The sequence below is a fragment of the Sus scrofa genome, chromosome 14 (genome assembly GCF_054392235.1).
Source record: "Sus scrofa isolate SSC_HxYL_T2T_F1_AM1 chromosome 14, Sscrofa_HxYL_maternal_Yorkshire_Landrace_v2.0, whole genome shotgun sequence".
NCBI lineage: Eukaryota > Metazoa > Chordata > Mammalia > Artiodactyla > Suidae > Sus > Sus scrofa.
The window spans coordinates 138,065,617-138,089,003 of record NC_139396.1 but is presented as its reverse complement, the minus strand read 5'-3'; the positions used below and the strand labels follow the sequence as shown (position 1 = coordinate 138,089,003).

Genomic DNA, 23,387 nt, shown 5'->3' with positions numbered 1-23,387 from the left:
GACCAGTGGAATGGAGGGACTAAACTCCTAATTTTATGTAACTGTAATTCACTTTCATTAAAAGAGCCGCTGGCATGCTGCTGGGGGAGAGGGGATGAGGGACAGCACAATTCTAGTAGATGGGCCACCGGGAAGGACAGAGGCCCTCTGTCAGTTACCGCACTGTGTACAGAAAACTGTGTGTGTGGTGCAAGGAATCAATAAGGTCAAAGGAAACATGGCCAAATCCCAGGGACAAGGCAGGGAGGTTAATTAGCTCTAGAAAGATAATTCACTGTTTAGCCAGGCCAGTAGCTTATAACTGTTTGAACTACATCACTGGTCTCTAGAACGAAGTGCATGAGCTCTACAGATGAGTGGAATGACCCACTGGAAAGTGGAAAGAAGATACTGGAGATTCAATACTTTATCTCTGGGGAGTTCCCATTGTGGTTTAGCGGGTTAAGAACCCAACAAAGTATCCATGAAGATGCAAGTTAAATCCCTGGCCTCACTCAGTGGGTCAAGGATCCAGGGTTGCTGCAAGCTGTGGTGTCGGTCGCAGATGTGGCTTGGATCTGGCATTGCTATAGCTGTGGCGTAGGCCAGCAGCTGAAGCTCCAATTCAACCCCTAGCCCAGGAACTTCCATATGCCACGGGTACACCCTAAAGAAAAAACAAACAAAAAAAGTTATCTTTAAAAATTAAAAACCTTGCTTTACTAATAATTACAAAGTGACAATAGTGCTTATATGTACTTTATAAATTAAAAAACACTGAAGGTAAAAACAAAAATTATTCTAGGAGTTCCCATTGTAGCACAGCAGAAATGCATCCAACTAGTATCCATGAAGATGTGAGTTTGATCCCTGGCCTCGCTCAGTGGGTCGGGGATCCAGTGTTGCTGTGAGCTGTGGTGTAGGTCCCAGATGCAGCTCAGATCCCATGTTGCTATGACTGTGGTGTAGGCCAGCAGCTATAGCTCCAATTCGTCCCCTAGCCTGGGAACTTCCACATGCTGCAAATGTGGCCCTGAAAAAGCAAAAAAAAAAAGGAACAAAACAAAACCTATTCCTAGAGTTCCTGTTGTGGCTCAGTGGTTAACGAATCCAACTAGGAACCATGAGGTTGCGGGTTCAATCCCTGACCTTGCTCATTGGGTTAAGGATCTGGCGTTGCCATGAGCTGTGGTGTAGGTTGCAGATGCAGCTCTGGCAATGCTGTGGCTCTGGCGTAGGCTGGTGGCTACAGCTCTGATTGGACCCCTAGCCTGGGAACCTCCATATGCTGCAGGTGCAGCCCTAGAAAAGACAAAAAAAAAAAAAAAAACCTATTCCAAAATATAAATTTTCTTTTAAAAACTACATGCATATATATTAGGAGGGGTTGTAAATTCAAAATGTTTTACTGACAACAGCGAGCATTCAAAGAGCTTAAAGGCCATGGAGCCAGACACTGGCCTCACACGGAAACTACAGTCTCCACTCCAACATTCATTTAATTCACATCGTTAACATTGGTGGTTCTCCAACATTGGTATGCATGGAATACACCTGAGGAGCAATTAAACTACAGATTTTTGAGGCCCATCCAGAACCTGCTGAAGCCAAATATCTGGAAATGGAACCTGGGAACATGCATGTTTAATGAATCTCACCATCGATTTGGAATCAGATTAAGTTGCTAGACCCGAACATTAAGTCAGACCCATCTAAATTAGCTACAAGTTTTAGCAGTATTTTAGTCTACCAAGGAACTGGCTTCTAAATGTGGAACGGGGGAATATTCTGACTTACAAGAAGGGTAGATTTTTACTGGCAAATGAATTCGCATCCAGCTACTTTAAATAGCTGCCATCAGTGAATCATAGGAGGATGCATTCAAACCCTCTTTCACTGCGTCCTTGAAATGCCCATGGGAGTGAAAAACCAAACCTGACTTTCAATCCTCTAGTTTTCCTCTGCTTCACATGAGATCCACCAGTGAGCTGGTACTAATGGATCCCAGTTAGGGTCCCAAGGGGGGTCTTAGTATCAGACGAGACACCCCTCTTGTTCTGACACCAACCCACTGAGTGACCCATAAAATGTCATTTACTGTGACTTAATTTACCCCAGTGAAGTCTGCGACTCCGTGACTGCCCCTAATTGTTTTGCTATCAGCAGTTAATTGGCACAACAAGATTAGGAGAACACCAGACTAATTCTTACTTCTGAATGTATTCTTTACGTTTCTGGGCAAGGTATTTCTTCTTTAAATTCAGCAGTTCATTGGTAAGTTTCTCAATCTCGTACTTATATTCTTGGCTCTGTGATTCATACATATTCAATTCTGAGGACAAAACCTAGTGTGACAAATAAAGCAGCATTAACAGAAGAGACACAGTGAGACAATAGTCTTTTCTGAAAAAAGTTTTTGTAATCTGCTGCCACGTACCTCAGTGAGGCTAGAGATAGAAAACCATGTCGAGGTTTAATGGTTAATCCGCACACCAGTTCAGGGCCTGTATCTGGGTAAAAATCTGATGGAGATCTGAAGGCTCATAATCCAGTGACAAACTTAATGAAACCTCATTCCCCTGCTTAAAAGGAGAACTATCAGGCACATGTAAACAGGCGCACCTATAAATGGTGTAATGGGTTTCAAGAACATTATGCGTAGAAGCAGAAAAACGCCCAGACATACAGTATAAACTTGCTTTTAAAGCCTTTTTTTTTTTTTTTTTTTGAAGCTTTCAGAAAAGTCATCACTAGGGAGTATGATTCATCCGAGGATTATGGTAAAAATTATTCAGACTCATAATGCCACCACCACCACTAAGCAGCCATTCAATTTATGTGTTTTCCAAGGTGTTGTTCTGCTGAATGTCAATCACCTCTTTACTGTGCCTTTTGGGACTATTCACAGGTTCTCTGTTTATCTCAGCCCTGGGACACTTAGCACTAAGAAGCAGGGGACTATGGCATCTGCATGGGGGAATATGCCAAGAGGGACCACAATGGGAAGCCTAATTACCTGCCTCTTCCACTCTTGTGTTCATAGATGCTATTTCTTTCAAGCCGGACAAGAAAAGAGGGCATTTACTCATCTGAATGGATGTGTAAAGCCCACCAAAGCAAGGAGTACCCCCAACAAAAGTCAAGGGAAAAGAAGGGAGGCTATTGTTCTAAGGGGCATGGAGACGATTCGATTTGCTTTTCTTCTAGCTCCCTACTTTTAAAAATCTGTATAAAAAGGGGGTCTTTATCTTTTAGGTATTCATCTGCTTCTGAATTCCTTCCTCTTAACTGCCATGAAAAGGATTCTGAGTATGTTATCATGTGCTAAAGAATATACTTTTCATGTTGGAGGAGAATCTGTCTTCACAGTTAAACTCTTAGGAATAAAAATCTTGTTTCCAAAAAATGAATGTGGAATATCCTAGAAGAGTGCCGATAATGAGGACATATTGGCGGGCAGGCTTAGGGTTACCCACCTCTGAATCTCTTCCAGCAGGGGTTACATGTCATTCAGAGCAAAAATCTGGATATCCTGAGATAAAGGGTTAAAAGCAACAAAAGTCTCCCATGAACCACTGAATGCAAGCCAGCGCTAAGTGTGCCCTTCTGACAGTCTTATGAAGACAGAGATTTGCTTTTAAAATCTACACCCACCCCCTGAGAAAAGAAGTTTTTATTTTGTTTGATATATTCAATTGTTTAAAGGGATGACAATAATCAAAAGATTATGCCTCCTGCAAAACTCAAATTATGTCTCAGAATACTCATGCGAAATGAATGCTTAGAGTGATAAGTTGAAAATTAATGCTGTCATTACACTTCTGTTTTCATCTGCCTTTTTTAAGCAAAAGGATGCGATTTTACAACATTCTATTTGTGAAAGGATTAGTACTCTATTAGTAGCATGGCATCTACTTTACCCCAGGTAGAAAGGCAGTGATTATTACCATCATTTCGCAGGTAAGCGCCAAGATTCAGCTGGCATGTACTACATTTCATTCATGTGTGTGTATAAACTTGCCCTAATATGTTGGGAATATCTAAGTACTTGCTTAAGAGGTAAAGCTAAACATATAGCGGGAACACAAACTTTTTGAGAAAACTTTAAAAAGATACATGTAAGGGTGAAATATTCCATCTCTCCAGATGACATTCTTATGTCATTGAGAAGGGAGTTTATTCTAACAGAACCCTAAAATGATTTTACTGCCCTTTCATGGCTACTTATTTGATAGATGGTCATGAAGCAAGGCCCTGGAGGACAGAGGAGTGTCTGAGCTTTGTGTACATTTATTTCAGGTGGAATAGGAGAGCAAAAGTCTACTTTGACACAGTGGTCTGCTTCGGTGGGCAATGGTGTTAAAATATGTCCTCTGTTCTTCCCCACCATCCAAATCCTCTAAGTCATCTTGAGATAAAGCACACAAACCCTAACCCCCAAATTTCCATTCCATTGTCATCATTCTCTCCCCAGTTCTTTCTCCACTGGCTCATCTCCCTCTTTGGTGAAAGGAAGTATGGGGTCTCTTAGTCTAGGAGCAGAGGAGTAGTTCTGGGACTTTCCCTGCTCCTACGAGGACTGGGGGACTAAAAACGTTGACCTCAATGGAGTATGGTGTTTGGGAAACCGGCTCTTTGTGTCGAGTCAGTGGACTTGTCCAGGGGTGTTTCCCAGAGTGTGGCAGTCCTTCAGCCATCCCCCAGCCAGGAGAGAGCCGGCCACTTACTTTTAGCTGCTTGGTCTTCTCCCGCAGTGTGTGGCGGTAGATCTGTAGCTGCTCTGCAGCCTCGGGCCCAGGCTGACGTGCCAGGATGTGCTTTAGTTCCACATACAGTTTCTCCTTTTCCTGGTGGAGAGCATAACCACAAATGGAGATAAACAACCCCATCAAGACAAGGAACGTGCCTTTAGCAGCATGTCAGGATGATTTGGGATCATCCTAAGATCCATCCCAGGTCCACCCTGATCACATTTACCCATAGATTCATTCAATCATGCATCAAGCCATGTGACTTAATCTCCAAAATATACAAACAGCTCATACAACTTCAACAATAACTCAACAACAACAAAACAAACAACCCAATAGAAAATGAACAGAAGATGTAAGCAGGCATTTCTTCAAAGAAGACATACAAATGGCCAGCAAGCACATGAAAAGATGTTCAACATCACCAATCCTGAGAAAAAAGCAAATCGAAATTACAAAGAAGTATCACCTCACACATCGGTTAGAATGGCCATCATTAATAAGTCTACAAATAACAAATGCAGAATTCCCGTCATGGCGTAGCGGAAATGAATCCAACTAGGAACCATGAGGTTGCAGGTTCAATCCCTGGCCTCACTCAGTGGGTTAAGGATCTGCATTGCCGTGAGCTGTGGTGTAGGTCACAGATGCGGCTTGGATCTGGCATTTCTGTGGCTGTGGCGTAGGCTGGCAGCTACAGCTCTGATTAGACCTCTAGCCTGGGAACCTCCATATGCCACAGGTGTGGCCCTGAAAAGACAAAAAGACAGTAAATAAATAAATAAATAACAAATACTAGAGAGGGTATGGACAAAAGGGAACCCCCACACACACACTGTTGGTGGGAATGTAAATTGATGCAGCCACTATGGCAAATAGTATGGAGGTTCATCAGAAAACTAAAAATATAATTACTATATGATCCAGGAATGCTCCTCCTGGGCTTATACCAAGACAAAACAATTCAAAAAGATACATGCGCCCCTATGTTCAGAGCAGCACTATTCATAATAGCTACACTTGGGAAAAATCTTAACATCCATGGACAGATGAATGGATTAAGAACATGTGGTACATATATACAATGGAATACTTCTCAGCCATAAAAAAGGACACAATAATGTCATTCACAGCAACATGGATGCAACTAGAGATTATCACACTAAGTGAAGTAAGTCAGAATGAGGGCAAATACTACATGATATAACTTATATGTGGAGTCTAAAATATATCACAAATGAACCTATCTACAAAACAGAGACAGACTCGCAGATATAGGGAACAGACTTGTGGTTACCATGGGGGAGGGAGTGGGATGGACAGGGAGTTCAGGGTTGATAGATGTAAACTATTACATTTAGAGTGGATAAGCAACAAGGTCCTGCTGTATAGCACACACACACACATATATATATGTGTGTGTGTATATATATAGTAACACTGTAACATTGTAAATCAATTATACTTTAATTAAATTTTTAAATAAAAAATAAATTTTAAAAAATCATATATCAAGCCACATAGAGTCCTGGCTCTACCCACCAGTGGGCCGGGGGCAGCCTCATGATCCCCAGACTGTGTGGCCAACCACACAGGAAGCCTACCCTGCCCTCCAGTGGACTCACAACCACTGTAGGAAGAAAGGCCTCACAGCCAACCTGACCAGAGGCCAGCCTCACCTACCAATTTGCCAACAGTAATCAGCCCTGCCACAATAGAAGGACACATACAGTCCACAAAGAGGGAAACACTAGAGCATATAGCTCTTGTTGCCAGAGGGAAGTGGGCCCCAAAGATATCTCCTACATAGGGCAACTTCCCCAAGGTCAGAAAATGTTTTAACTGATGTACCTAACACATAGAAATAAACACAGAGAATTTGGGAAAAATGAGGAGACAGAGGAACATATTGAAAATGGAACAAAACATAACCTCAGAAAAAGAACTAAAGGGAGCATAGATAAGCAATATTATAAACAAAGGGTTCAAGGTAATAACTATAAAAGATGCTTACTGAACTTGGGAGAAGAATGAATGAACACAGTGAAAATTTCAACAAAGGGAATATAAAGACAGATCAAACACGGCTAAAGAATAAAATAACTGCAATAAAAAATACACAAGAAGGAAACAACATCAGATTCGATAATATAGAGGAATTGTAAACTGAAAGACAAGACTAGCAGAAATGGAAAGAAAAAAAATTTTAGTGAGGACAGTTTAAGGGACCTCTGGTATAACATCAAGTATAATAATATTTGTGTTATGAGGGTCCTAAAAGGAGAAGAGAAAGAGAAAGGGCCAGAGAAAATATCTGAAGAAATAATAGCTGAAAACTTCCCTAACCTGCAAAAGAAAATACAGAGTTTCAAACAGAATCAACCCAAAGGGAACCGCACCAAGGCACATTGTAATTAAAATGGCAAAAATTAAAGATAAAGAGAGAATATTAAAAGTATCAAGAGAAAAGAAACTAGTCATATACACAGGAACTCCCATAAGATTATCAGCTGGATTTTCAGTAGAAACTTTTCAGGGCAGAAGGGAGTGACACAATATATTCAAAGTGATAAAAGGAAAAAATTTAAAACCAAGAATTCTCTACCTAGAAAGATTATAGCTTAGATTTGAAGTAGAGAGTTTATAGACAAGCAAAAGCTAAAAGGGTTCAGTACCACTAAACCAGCTTTACGAGAAATGTTAAAGGAACTTTTATAAGTGAAAAAGAAATAGATACAACTAGAAATATGGAAATTATGAAAGAGAAGATCTCACTGGTAAAGGCAAACATCACAGTAAATGTAATAAATCAACATACAAAGCTAGTAGGAAGGTTGAAATACAAAAGTAGTAAAAATCATCTATTATCTAATAAGTAGTTAAGAGATACATAAAAAATGTAAAATATGATATCAAAAACATTAAACATGGTATGGAGGAAAAATCTAGAATGCATTCAAACCTAAGAGATCATCAACTTAAAATAATCATATATATATGATACATAATATTCAAACATGGTAATCACAAACCAAAAACCTATAAAAATACAGACGTTAAAAAAAGAGAAAGGGAGTTCCTGTCATGGCTCAATGGTTAACAAATCCAACTGGGAATCATGAGGTTGCAAGTTCAATCCCTGCCTTGCTCAATGAGTTAAGGATCCGGCATTGCCATGAGCTGCGGTGTAGGTCACAGATGCAGCTCAGACCCCATGTTGCTGTTGCTCTGGCACAGGCCGGCAGCTACAGCTCCGATTAGACCCCTAGTCTGGAAACCTATATATGCCGTGGGAGCAGCCCTAAAAAAGGCAAAAAGACAAAAAAAAAAAAAAAAAAAAAAAAAGAGAGAGAGAGAGAGAGAGAGAAAAGCACTTGACCGTAACACTACAGATAGTCATCAAATCACAAGGGAAAAAAGCAAAAGAAGAAGAACAAAAAACTTTTTAAAAAGAAAAATAATTAACAAAATGGCAATAAGTACATATCTATTAATAATTACATTAAATGTAAACGGATTAAATGTTCCAATCAAAAGATATAGATTAGCTGAAAGAATACAAAAACAAGACCCAAATTATGCTGCCTACAAGAGACTCATTTCTCATTTCAGATCTAAAGACACATATAGCCTGAAAGAGAGGGGATAGATCCAAGTAAATAAAATATTGGAAATGAAAGAAAAGTTACAACAGCCACACAGAAATATAAAGGATCATAAGAGAAAACTATGAACAATTATATGCCAATAAAATGGACAATCTAGAAGTGGCTAAATTCCTAGAAATGTTCAATATCCCAAGACTGCTTCAGGAAGGAAGAAATAGAAAATATGAACAGATAAATAAAAAAATTTAATCAGTAACAAAAAAAAATTCCCAACAAAGAAAGATCCAGGATCAGATGGCTTCACATATGAATTCTACCAAGCATTTAAAGAAGAGTTAACATTTATTCTTCTCAAACTATTCCAAAAATTTGAGGAGGAAGGAATACTTCTGGAATTCATTCTACAAAGCCATCATCAACCTGAAACTAAAACCAGGCAAAACCACCACAAACAAAAGAAAATTATAGACCAATATCACTGATGAACATAGATGGAAAAATCCTCAACAAAATATTAGCAAACCAAATTCAACAATACATTAAAATGATCATATGCCATAATTAAGTGGAACTTATTCCAGAGATGCAAAGATGGTTCAATATGCACAAATCAATCAATGTGATACAACACAATTAACAAATTAAAGAATAAAAATAATATTAACATTTCAATAGATTCGGAAAAGGCTTTTGACAAAATTCAACATCTGTTTACTATAAAAACCTCAACAAAAGAATATAGAAGGAAAATACCTCAACATCCCAAAGCCCATAAACAACAAACCCACAGCCAATGGGATGAAAAGCTGAAAGCATTTCCTTTAAGATCAGAAACAAGACAAGGATGTCCACTCTTACCACTTTTATTCAACATAGTATTGGAAATCCTAGCCACAGCAATCAGGCAAGAAAAATAAGCAATATATATCTAAATTTGAGAGGAAGAAATAAAATTTCATTGTTTGCAAATGACATAACACTATATATAGGAAGCCCTAAAAATGCTACCAAAAAAAAAACTACCAGAACTAATTAAGAAGTTGAGTAAATTTGTAGGATACAAAACTAACATACAGAAATCTATTCTATGTCTCTACACTAATAGGAAATATCAGAAAGATAAGTTAAGAAAACAGTCCTATTTACAATGACATCAAGAAGAATAAAATAATAAACCTAAAAAAAGAGGTTAAAGAGTTATACTCACATCAATAAGACACAGATGGAAGAAATTGAAGATGACACAAATAGAAGGATATATCATACTCATAGATTAAAAGAATTAATATTGTTAAAAATGACCATACTACCCCAGGCAATCAACAGATTCAATGCAATATCGATCAAAATACCAAAGGCATTCCTCACAGAACTAGAACAAGTAATTTTAATATTTGTATGGACTCTTCAAGAGCCAGAGTATTCTTGAGAAAGAAGAACACATCGCCCTGGTTTCAAACTACACTACAACGCTACAGTAATCAAAACAATATGGCATTGACACAAAAACAGACACATAAATCAATGGAACAGAATATAGAGCCCAGAAATAAACCTATGTTTATATGGTCAATTAATCTATGACAAAGGAAGCTAGGATAAATAATGAGGAAAATGCAGCTTCCTCAATAAATGGTGTTAGGAAAACTGGAAAGGGCACTTGCAAAAGAATCAAAGTAAACTATTTTCTCACACCATGTACAAAAAATAACCTCAAAATGTATTAAAGACTTAAATGTAAGACCTTAAGCCATAAAAACTCCTAGAAGAAAACATAGGCAGTAAACTCTTTGACAATGGTCTTTGCAATATCTTTTTGGATCCATAGGCAAGGGCTACAGAAGCAAAAATAAACAAATGAACTACATCAAAGTAAAAAGCTTTTGCAAAGAGAAGGAAACTACCAACAAAATGAAAAGGCAACCTACTCAATGAGAGAAGATATTTGCAAATGATATATCCAAAAAGGAATTAACATCCAAAATACAGACAACTCATACAACTCAATATCAGAATAAAAACCCTCAAACTCTATTAAAAAAACAAAGGACTTGAATCGATATTTTTCCAAAGACAACATGCAGATGGCCAACAGACACATGAAAAGATGCTCAACATTCAACATCACAAAATTATTGGGGAAATGCAAATCAAAACCACAATGAGATACCACCTCACACCTGTCAGAATGGCTATCATCAAAAAGAACACAAATAACAAAGATTGTTGAGGATGTGGAGAAAGTGGAATCCTTGTGTACTGTTGGTGGGATTGTAAATTTGTGCAGCCAATTTGTAAATTGGAAAACAGTTCCTGAAAAAATTAAAAATAGAACTGCCATACAACATATAACTTTCACTTCTGGGTATTTACCTGAAGAAAACAAAAACACTAACTCAAAAAAATATATGCATACCAATGTTCATTGATGCATTGTTTATAATAGCCAAGATACAGAGAAAACCTAAATGTTCATTGATAGAAGAATGAATAAAGAAGATGTAATTACAGGTATATAAGGAATATTAACACAAAAAAATAAAATCTTGCAATTTGTAACAATACAGATGGATCTGGAGGTATTATGCTCTGTGAAATAAGTCAGCAAAAGATAAATACCATATGATCTCACTTAAATGTAGAATCTGAAAAACAAAACAAGTTAGCAAAACAAAACAAAAATAGACTCACAGATATGAAGAATGAACAGGTGGTTGCCAGAGGCAAGGGGGTTGGGGGAGGAGAAATAGCTGAAGAGGATTAAGAGGTACAAACCACCAGTTATAAAATAAATAAGCCACAAGGATATAATATGCAGCATAAGGAAAATGGTCAACAATATTGTAGCAACTTTATGTGGGGACAGATGGTTACTATACTTATTGTCATGATGACTTCATAATGTATGCAAATGTCAAATCACTACGCGGTACACCTGAAACTAACATAACATTGTAAATCAGCCATATTTCAATTTTAAAGAGTCATGCACATTCCAACACTCATCAAGGACCCAAGATGTGCCCAGCATTTAGATACAAACAATAAGACAAATAAGAAAGAAAAGTCTCACTCTACCTAAATTTATGATCACAGGACTGAGAGACGAGGATAGTGACAGATTTCGACAAAGTGTTTGGCCAGTAAAAGCAGGAGTGACTAATACTAGTTGGAGGAGTTGGGGGAGATATTCTTCAAATTTCCCTTGAAGAATAAATAGGAGTTTTTCCTATGAAGAGAGAGAAAATAAGAGCTTTTTAGGCCAAGATTCAGTGATTGAACATGGAAGGGATGAGTCTAGTTCGGCAGGTGCACTGGGCAGAAAGAGGGAGAAGCAGAAAGGGCTGGGCTCATAGGTTGGCACAGGAGATATGATTTGAGACCACATCCTTTAGGCACCTGGGAGTCAAAGATGAACTATGCCTGGGTTTGTCTTGAGCTGGAGCAGGAAGGCAGAGAACAATGAAGGGACTGCTCAGGGCACCAGTATAAGCAGAAGATGAAGAAAGCTGGACCTAAGACCAGTAGAATGGAAAGCAGGTAGAGGTGAAGACATTTCTGAGATAGAATCAGGAGGATTTGGTGAATGACCAGACAAGTGAGGAAGTGAGGAGCAGGAGCCCAGAGGACTTCAAAGTCTCTAATGTGGACACCACGGAGGCTGGAGGGTCAAGGCAATAGAGGCAGGGAGGCTGGGCGGGGGAGGATGTAGAGGCAGGGAAAAGAAACTATCACTACATTCTTTTCTGACAATCAGTGGGTTCCTGAGACTTAGTTTGAGGCCCTATGGGAATATCTAGAAGAGGAGGTAAAAATAAGGTCTCAGACTTGAGAATTGACAAGCAAGTTGGAACTAGAGGTGGGACATGGCCAAGACAGTGGATCCATCAACTGGGATGGCTTATAGGGAAGGCCAGAACAATCAGATATCTGAGAACAACTGCATATAAGGGATGGGTAAGTAAAAAAGACCCAGAGAAAGAGAATGGGGGAGAGTAATTGAGTGTTCCCAAATAAAGAAAAGGTTTAAAAAAAAAGAAATGGGAGTTTCCAGGGTCTCACAAAAGGATGGGTGGCATCTCTGCAGCACCAGGACACAGGTTGGATCCCCAGCCTGGCACAGTGGATTAAAGGATCCAGTGTTGCTGCAGCTGCGGTATAGGTCACAGCTGTGACTTAGATCTGATTACCCACCAGGGAACTCCATACGCCACTGGGTGGCCAAAAAAGAGAAAAAAAATAAAATAGAATGGGAAGAATGATTTGAATAGTCAGTGACATCAAATAGAGTAAAGAGAAGAAACCAGAAAAGGATGGAAAATAGCCTCTGTGATGGGCTGTGGTGGACTGTGAGGACCAAGCAGTCTTGGTCAACAAGGCTGGAGTAACACGTGGGGAGCAAAGGACACAGAGGTTGGAAAACAAATCAGAAGCAGGAAGTAAATAAAGCGAGTCTTTTAAAAAACCTAAGATGGGAAGAAAGGAGACCTCAAAATGGTTTGAGGAGCAGGTAAAAATCCAGGAAAACTAAGATATGCAAATTTGTAGAACTAAAAGAAAGGACTTCCTAGGATCCCAAAGGAAATTATAATTCTATAACTTAATCAATCCAATAAACCCTGAAGTTGAATTGCTTGTAACATGTTTTCAGATCCTTAAACTAAAGATACTACATACAAACAAAGATTTATTTCTAAGGCATCTCAATTCTAGATTCCAATTTCTCTAAACTGCAATAATATAAATGAACACTAAAAAAAACTAGTGTGTCTGCTTGTCTCTGTACTTTTACATTTACTTTCTTAAGGTAATTAATTATGTTAAGGGAAAAAATATAAGTAAAAGCCCTCTCATCAAATAAAACACCCAGTCAGATGGAAACTCATTTTAACCTAGAGCTAAGTAGTCTTAACATTGTCATCGAAGAATCTGGTTTTGCCAGATAACATAAAAGTCATCTTAAAAAAAAAGAGATAAAAGAAATGTCATTAACCAGTCACAGTTAAGCATTTGTTTTTGTTTTTCCTTTTCCCTGGCCAAATTATAAAACATTTATTACAAATAACATGGCTCTACTTTCAAAAGAATGTATGCAACTTAAAAATTAGTTGGATGGGATAAGCTTCTGGAGAAACAAATATTCCAACTAATACTCATCATTTAAGATATAATTCCAGAAATGACAGAAATCCAAAATCATGCACCAAAGAAAAAAGGTGAACAAACAGAATTATGAAGTGGTGATTTTCCTTTGCTGTACAACATGTCCTGTCACACCTTGCAATGTAAGCTTCCCGGTAAATGTATATAGCAAGTGATGAGAATGGTATCAGGAGGTGAGTTTATTTTCTATGGTCACTTAACACCTGCTCTGTTGGAAAAATAACACTTCTGACAGAGCTTCAAGATTCAATTTGGAGAGGGTAATAAGGATGTGGAGAAGCCCATGAAACCGTTTTGTCCATTTCTTTCACCTCATCTTTCTCTGCACCCAGAGTATGAGTTGAGTCGAAAAGGAAAGAACCTCCCAGTGATGAGGAGGAAGCAATCTGGTCAGGGGTACAACAACGTCGAAGTGAAAAGACCACCTTGCTCCAAGAACCCTCCAAAGTTTCACAGGCACTAAGTCTTTTCGATTGCTCCCGGCAGAAAGGGAGGAAGGAAATACAGGAGAAAGGCTGGAAGAAGCAAGCGTCTTTACCTCACCTCACAGGTGAGAATCCCAAGGTCAACGGGAATGCGTGGTGTGTCCAACTCCCTCGATAAGTCAAAAACCTCCCCATGAGGATACCCAAGGACCACTTTCTCCATGCAACACCTCCTCTGGGGCTTGAAGACGGGTTATAACCCTGAAAGATCTGGATCAAACCGAGCTACATAATTCCTAAAAGCTACATGGTAACATCAATAGAAGAATGGAGCCAGGTCCAAAGCCAGGTGAGAGGGTATCAGAGGTAAGGACACAACTCGGCTCTCCCTTCTGCTGACTTAGACTATCTGCCGTGATGCCTAACGAGACCTGGAATCTTCACATAGCGAACCATGTTGCCGCTTATCCTGTCTTCTTCTTTAATTCCCTGGGTTTTTTTTCAAGGCTGTGGACTGCATTGAAATGGATTTATTCTAAAGCATAACTGAGTGAGTGAACAGTAAGGGCCCACAAGCACAGAGCAAAGTGAAGAAACAGAGTGAATTACCATGAAAACTGCCTGAGTATTCAAAGTCCAAGAGTTCTGAGAGTTAAATAACCCTGGACAAGTGATGCATGTGGGTTCATGGTAGGTGGAAAGAATACCAAATGAGACTTCAGGGACGAAGACAGTGAAATGTGTGAAGAACACGGGGAGAGGGGATGGAGGCAGTGGTTGAAATGCACTCCCAGGCTTCACCAGTGTGAATTTGGGTCTCCGCTTACAACGGAAAACCCCAATTTTGATAAAACCGAAGTGAAGGCTGGTCAGTATTAACATTCTAACTGTGTATATCACACATATTTGTGTGTGGGGAGAACGTGCTAGTAATTTAGATAAATATGGAGTGTTTGATGGATTGAAGGTCTTAAGTACGATTGTTTTCCAATTTATTTCTCTCCTAACCCTCTACAAGGGCCAACCAAGCTCTTCAAACATTGTGCAATGGTGTGTATAATAACCCCATTTAGAGACAAAGCATGCAATTCTATTATAAAGAGAATCTATCTTATGCAACAGAGACTCATTAGCTGTCCGATGTATATTGTCTCCATAAGCCAGCGGTGGCAGAACCAGCTGCCTTGTAATACATATCCTGTCCTTCTTCATTAAGCCGCATCCATTTCTTTTTAAACCAAGTCAATTAATTTGTCACTAGGTTAGAAGCACCATATGTCAATGGAACATCATAAGAAAATCATAAATAGTTTATTATTTCCCTACCAACAAAAGATTGCATCTTCAGGTTGGCACTTCTTTATTTATTCAGAGTTTGTGCATAATGCACATCAATATTACTTTGTAGCATGCCTCAGTCTTTAAATTACTTTATGAACAGTTGTAGTGGAAAAAAGGCTAGGCTATTAATGCCAAGAGACTAGCCCTCTCTTTGGCTGAGCACAGCATTAACCACACTACGTCCATCCTTGAAATGATGTTCCCTTCCTAGACATCCCAGGCTTTTGGTTGGACAGACTGTCAGACGTGGTTATGGACTCTTTGGTTATGGATTCTTTTGCTGCAAGAGTCTCTGCCAAGTTATGCTGGACAACAGCACAGCTCATTGTCAACACTGGCTGAGTAGAGTGGTAAGAAATTAATTACAGTATTAGCTTCAAATAATACTGTCACTATATGGTGACAGTCTGTAACCTCATACTGGGAACTCCAGATATGGAATCACTCAGATTTCAGGTATCTATTTTATCTGACAATAAATTAAAAGTCTACATTCTGAACCCGTCTATGCAAATAAGAGTCAGTGCTATTCTGGATACAATTCAGAGGAAAAAATTGAGCTGCTCACAGAACTCCTTTCCCCACCAAGTTACAATTCTGTATTCACTGTCTGTTTCCATATCCCCTCTTCTGCTTTGCATCTTCAGCTGAAAACAGAAGGTAGTTCACATTCAATGCACACCTAACACTCTTCTTCCTCAACTCACCTATTTGAGGCAATAACTGACTGAGAGGAACTAATTTATTCTGTTTTAATCTGAATCTGAGTTTGGCAAATGCCAGTGCATTGATTCTGCTCACCGTAGATTCATCAATTTGCTTGGGCAAGCATTGGGAAAAATCGCCTCACCCCGTGAACTAGCTCACTCATGTGAAACAGGCAGCGTTCCTCCTGATCCAAAGCCCCACACTAAAGGAACCCACCAGGGTAAAAGCCACCCTCTCAGATGCTTGGCTATCATGCACTCTAAGGAAAGAGACCCCATCTTGTCTTTGATCACCCAATGGGTTCAAGATGAAGTTGACTTTTTTTTTTTTAATCCCATGACTGCTACTCCTGAGGAAGCCTACTTCACAGAACAGAAAATCTTGTTTCCAAAATGTCGAGATGCCATTTGTGTTACTTCAGTATTTCATCTCCACGAATCCATTCTTTTTCTCCAACTGAATTACAAGCCTTTAAGGTCAGAACCACAGTGGATATTTCTACAGATCCCTCACAACTGCTATTGTGTTCTAGTCATTCTTGGGGCTCCGTACTTTTGTTGCGTGCAATTATATTATCAGAAAACTATGCCAATCATATCTTAATAGGACACATCATAGAGGTAAAGTATATTTATGTTAAGAACTTTTACTTGAATTAGACCATTAGGTATCATCTTCCTGTTTACAGAGTTTGTATGTAATTCACCCCAGGGAGCCAGTACAATAAATTTCATAGATTCGAGCTAAACCTGTTCATTGCATATATTGTATATAATTAAGAAACCACTTGTACAAACTTGATCTTTTAGTTAAATGTTTATAGTGGTTTTCTGATAGTATGAGTTATTTCAAATATTTTTTAATTCATAAGACCTGCAAATGTATTCAGTTAATTGGCTCTGAAAACTCCATTAATATGTGCACATACATACCGATACATATGTGTGAAAATGCAAACATAACTCAAACTACAGTCCTCAACTAAATAATGTGTTGACTTTCTCAACAGCCTCCTTAAACACAGAAATTCTAATTGTACACATAACCCTCTTCCATAATTAAAAATGCAGTACATTTTTGCCTCTTTGCTTGGTTTCAGGCCTTTTCCATCCTCCCACCTCCAACCACAATTTTTAACAAAAGACTAAATCCGGACTTACAAATTTACACCAAATTATTTCCCTTTCTCTATAAAGGCGAATCCGGAACACTGCCTAATTTATCTAGGAATGCCTGTTTTCATTAGCAGGAAAGTAAATGAGAAACTTTGTAAACATATAACATTTCTATCTAGCTTTAGAAAAGGAAAAAATAATGGCTGATACCTTGGGGCTTTCTTGTTTATTAGCTTTATAACAAACATGTCAGCCAAGCTGAACTCTGGACCTATCTTGTTTATGATGTCATGAAGTGGTAAAGCCCCCTGGAGAGGATGGGGGATGCTGGATTTGGGATGAAACAGAATTACACAGCTGAGTTCCTTGTGAGCAGGGAACTACTTGGTTACACAGTGGTTCTCGGCTTCGGATATAGATGATTAAGTGTTTTATGAGGCATATGAGAAATTTGCATGCACTAACCTTCACCATTTCTGTAACAATAAATGTTCTGGTGCTTCCTGATATAAGCAACACAAACTTTCTTTTTTTCTTCTGTTTTTAACACAAACTTTCTTAATAGATCTTTTCACAAGGGAAATTATTTCCAAAAGTAAATATATGTTTATGAAGTCCTATACAAAGACGTAATCGGCTAGAGCAGACTAAACTCCATTACCACAAATGCTGGCTTGTTTTACCCTTGTACCTTAGCAGCTTAATGTATGTGAAGGATCTGTATGTGTTAAATAATGATAGTGTTGACTTTTCTTAAAGCCTGTAGTGAAAAAGGTGTAAAAAAATCCAAGTCAATTAAGTTTTTATTTAGTACCAATACCGTGCATATTACTTGTGCCAGTTTCATACATATGAAGATAAGTAAGGTCAAAAACTCCAAGGAGCTTACCATCAGCTGAAGAAAGACAAATAACTACGTCATAAAGCAAGACAGAACAATGTCAGGTCCACAGAGAGTGGGTAGGGGTGGTGTGCAGTGTGTGGGAAGGTTCAAAAAAAGAGGTGATTCCCACTTGGTGGACCATACAGAGGGAAATAGTTCAGATGGATGTTGGTGGGAGTATTAGTAGCAGTAATAATATTTGTATTCATGAATTAGAGAAGAGCCTCACTGTGGAAGGACTAATTTAAGAGCTAAAGCCACTTGAAGTCAAGCCACTTGAAATGTGACCTTTTTTCATAATAAATAGTAAGGAAAAAAGTTTGTATGAGATGTTTTCCTTGGAAAATTCATACAGAGAAGCCTATTTTGTCTTATTTAAATTTTACATTTTACACTTTAATTACAAAATTTTACATTTTGATTGTAATAATGTATTAACTCACTAGAATAATTTAAACTATTGGATTTTTAACATAACATTATTTTACTGTAAATTTGACTTCATGTATGACTTATGAAATATAATATTTTCTTAAATTTTTATAACAACCATACAAAAGGATATCTATACCATATATAACTACAAAGCATAATAACAAAATGAATGCTCATTATGAATCCATCCTCCAACCTATGAAACAGAACATTATCAATGCCTAAATCCCTGGGCCTACACAACTGCCACCATCAGTCAAGGTAAGCACCATTCTGAATCTCATCATTCCCTGGATTTTTTCATATAGTTCTATCATATACTTATTACTTAATTTTGCTTTGCTTTGAGCTTTATAAATATATATCCAAGTGTACATAGTTTTCTCGGTGTCATTGTATGTTTCTGTTCATGTAGTTCACCTGATATGCTATTGGATGACACCTCTGCAATTTACCCATCTCCCTGTTAGTGGGCATTTGGATTGTTTGAAGGGTTTTGTTTTTACTAACAGTGTTTCTCTGAACATTCTCTTTTTTTTTTTTTTTTTTTTTTTTTTTGGTCTTTTGTCTTTTTAGGGCCCACCTGTGTCATATGGAGGTTCCCAGGTTAGGAGTTGAATCAGAGCTGAAGCCGCTGGCCTATGCCACAGCAGTGAGGGATCTGAGCCACATCTGCAACCTACACCACAGCTCACAGCAACGCTGAATCCTCAACACACTGAGCAAGGCCAGGGATCGAACCTGGGTCCTCATGGATCTTAGGCTCGTTAACCGCTGAGCCGCAACAGGAGCTCCTCTCTGAACATTCTTGTGCATAATTACTAGTTCACAAAGACAAGTTGTTCCCACATGTCAACCTAGAAGTGGAATCGCTGCATCTTAAAGATGTATGAAGGTTCAACTTTGTAAGATAATGTAAAATTATTTTCCAAAGCATTATATAAAAAGATCCCCACTTATCTGCATCCTTACCACCATTTGGTGTTTCAGGAATTCCTCAGCAGAGGACCCAGCTAAGCCATACCCAGACTCCTGATCACCAAAATTATAAAATAATGTGTAACATAAAATTTCAGAGCTTTAAGCTGTGAAATTGGTGATAATTTATAACAGAGCAATAGAAAACTACAAACATCTTAACTTTTATCCCTCTAGTAACAGCAAAATTGTATCTTAGTATGGTTGCATATTTCATGTCTCTGCTTAGCATAAATAAGGTTGAACCTCCTCTAAGAAATGTCTGTTCGCATACATTGTTTTCCTGTTTTTCTACTGAGTTGTCTTTTCCTTATTGACTTATAATTCTTTATATATTCTGGATAAAGATATATAAAGTTTGTGCCTTGCTTTCTTTAATGACTTCTTTTAAGGAACAGACATTCTTAATTTTAATGTGGAAAGATTTATCCATAATTTCTTTTATGGTTAATGTTTTTTGTGTCTTAGTTAAGTACTCAGACCAATTATTTTTAAAAGACTTCCTTTGGCAGAAATATTCAAAGCCTTCATTAATTTCTCCCAAATCCCCTCTTAATCCTTTGATATTTAAAACATTCTCTTTTGAGAGACTTGCACATTACTTGATCAATTTTCTCTTTTTCTACCAGATGCTGATTTGTCATTGCCTTTGCATATGATTCCATCGTTTTCCTAATATCACTTGCATTGACTTTATGAGATCTGACATCTTTTGCAAAGCTTACAACTTTACTTTTCAACGGCTTGGCACTATATTTGCATTTCCTTAATAACATCAGACAATGCTACTGAATATGAGAGACCAGTGATGTCATGATGCAGGAATTAGTCACATGATGCTGGTTAGGAGGTCTGAGTAGTAATAGACATATAAATGGCAAGCTCATTAGTGAATATATTATCATGACAGTTTTCCTGCACAATCTCACAATTTGAGAGAACTGGACAAAGAACACTGGAAAAGGAGTAACAAGAATTCCCGTCTTGTCTCAGTGGTTAACGAAACCAACGAGGATCCATGAGGATGCAGGCTCGATCCCTGGCCTCACTCAGTGGATTAAGGATCTGGCACTGCCATGAGCTCTGGTGTAGGTCACAGACACAGCTCGGATCTGTGGTTGCTGTGTGTGGCTATAGCTCTGATTTGACCCCTAGCTTGGGAACCTCCATATGCCATGAGTGTGGCCCTAAAAAGACAAAAGAAAAAAAGAAAAAGAAAAGGAGTAACAGAAACAGTAATAGCGGCTCTCATTTATAGAATAGGTATTATGGATATGCAAGGCATCATGTTAATAACATGTGTTATTTCAAAAACTCATCACAACAAACCTGAGAAGAAATTGTTATTCCTATTTTCCAAATGAGGAAGTTGAGGCTCAGAAGTGTCAGTACCTTACCCAAATGAAACTAGAAAGTAGCAGAAACTTGAACTGAACATTTCAAAGATTGAGCTATATCCATTTTGATCTTAGGTAACACCTGTGCTGCTTCTCATAGCAAGTGGAAAGTAAAAGAAGAGAAAAATACAAGCAAAGGTATAAAGTGAAGGAGTGAAAACATAAAAACATCCAGTATGCAAGGGAGGTTGTCAGGGATGGTTTTACTAGACTAGAAGGAGGACTATAGAAGTGCCTTGAATGACAGGCAGATGAATTTGTTTGCAGCATAATAGGAAATAGAAATCATTGAGGATATCTTGGTGGATAATACATTATTACTACAGAAATAATATATTATTATGTATTGTATATATGTACTACTTTAGTAATTATTTACATTATAAGATATATATATAAAATAGAACATTTTAAAGACTATGATTTAAATGTGTGTATATACATATATATGTAAATGTTTATGTTATATATACAAAAGTGTGTGTGTGTGTATATATATATATATAAATTCTAATAGTTTCTCCCAACACTCAGTGGATGTCTTACATGCTCCACTTTGAAGAATAAGGTCTAAGATAATAGAAATGAGGACCTAAATCAAGACAGGGGCTGGTGGGGGAATGTAAAGTTAGAAACAGATGCAGGAGCATGTGGAGATGGAATTTACATGACTCAGCAACTAACATGGTGGAAGGAAGACGGAGGAGTCAGAAATGCCTCTGGTATTTCAAGCCTCAAGAGTCCTGGAAAAGCCACCACCCCATGAACATGGGTACACAAGCCATGGAAAGAACTGGCTGCAGGAAGAAGACATTGAGTTCAGCTTTAAGGAGTGAGTCAATAGGACATCCTTTTGAGACACAACAATTAAGAACTATGAACCCAGAATGCAGGGGAGTCTAGATTAGCCACCAGGGACTGTATCTACATAAAAGTGAAAACTGAAGCCTTAATAAAGAACAAGATCCTTGAGGGAGAAAGCAGTAAAAGCAACATTCAAAAATGTGCCTTAGAGAATGGTTAACATTTAGGGAAGAAGAAGAGAAGAAAAAGAGCCCAGAAAGAAGTAGAAACAGTTGGCAAGGGAGGAATATCAGCAAACTTCTGAGCCTTGAAAGTTAAAGGAAGAGGAAAGTATAGTGGGTGTTTGATAAGATCAAGTATAATTGAGGCCATCAAGGACAAGGGTTGAAACCAGTCCACTGGAATTGTCTACGCATTTAGTTAAACATAAATTCATTCAACCGTCCATCCATCCAAACATCCATCCATCTATCCATTCAACATATGGTCTTGAATACACCTGGCACCATGCTATGCTCTGGCAACATCATCACTGCTGACATGACTACTCTCATTGTCACCAGCTACCGTTTTAAGTGACTACTAAATGCCAGTCATTTTCCATGAATTATACCTAATACTTATAACAGTTCTTTAAATGAGTGGATATCTTCACTTTATAGATGAGGAAATAGGTTAAGAAGTTGACCAAGGTCATCAGTACTAGAGCTATGAATCAAACCTAATTCCAAAAGAACCATATTCTTTCTTGGAGATTATGTGGTTATCAAGAAATTAAGCATCTAATGAGAGAGACATCAAGTGACTCAGCAATGTTGTGATAAGAAGAATTCTGGACAGGGACCAAACAATGCCATGGGAATCAGAGAAGGGACAACCCTAAAAAGGAAGACCCCCGACATCCCTTAACTAACACTGGTCCATCATTTCCCAAGGGCTCAAGGGTTTCATCTACAAAGGCCACCTATCTGGGTCGACACATTTTTTTCCCCCTGTGTCTTGGTGGTTTGTTCAGGGGAAGGCAAACGAGGTGCATGAATGTTGAGGTTCTAGAGATAGATAGCCTAGGGGCATTCTCTAATCAAGCATGTATATCTTGGTTCTAAAAGTGGCTCCCTCCTCAGGCCCTGTCTAAATTGTTTAACTTGGAAGGAGATTTTGAGGCCTCGTTTCTCCTTTAACCCTGGGGTGAAAAGTCAGATTAGACAGTGAACTTCCAGCTTCCTCTCACTAAGGTGCCACTGAGATAGGAAACTCAAGGGAAATAGTAGGAGCATAAAAAAATTAATTAGACCTACTGTACACAGGATCTCAAGAATTAATAGGAAAAGACAGGAAAAGATCAACTAAAATGGTGATCATCATAAAAGTTAATATTTATGGAGCATATACCATAGGCACTAGAAAATACTTTACAGACATTATCTGTGCAAATCTCATACATCAACTCCATTTCACAGATGAGGAAACTGAGACTCAGCCAAGCTAAGGAATTTGCACAAGATCACATACCTATGAATCACAGAGTCAGGACTTTAACCCAGGTCAGTGTGACTCCAAGCCTGAACCACAACACCCTTGGTTTCTCCCAATCTGTTGCCTCCCTCCACCAGTCTCATTCACCAGCCAAACCAGAGTGAATGAGGGGTCAGGGGAGAATGGAGCTGCTGTGTAGCTGTACACTGACAACGACAGCTGCTGCATAAAGGATCTTACACAATCAAGTTATTAAAACATGTAATGTGGCCAGTGAAAGGGACCTCTGGGAAATCTTGCTAACTTGGAAAATTCTTCAGAAAG

At 38.4% G+C, this 23,387-nt stretch overlaps 1 protein-coding gene across 5 annotated transcripts in view; it reads right to left on the bottom strand.

Annotated features, from left to right (window-relative positions):
- CFAP58 (cilia and flagella associated protein 58) overlaps window positions 1-23,387 on the bottom strand; it is a 135,004-nt gene that overhangs the window by 2,974 nt on the left and 108,643 nt on the right. For all 5 annotated transcript variants that reach the window (XM_084995354.1, XM_084995352.1, XM_084995353.1 and 2 more), the window contains 2 exons: window positions 4,707-4,826; window positions 2,191-2,324 (listed from right to left, as the gene is read on the bottom strand). In XM_084995354.1, the coding sequence (XP_084851480.1) occupies window positions 2,191-2,324; window positions 4,707-4,826 (254 nt within the window). The remainder of the gene's footprint in view (window positions 1-2,190; window positions 2,325-4,706; window positions 4,827-23,387) is intronic.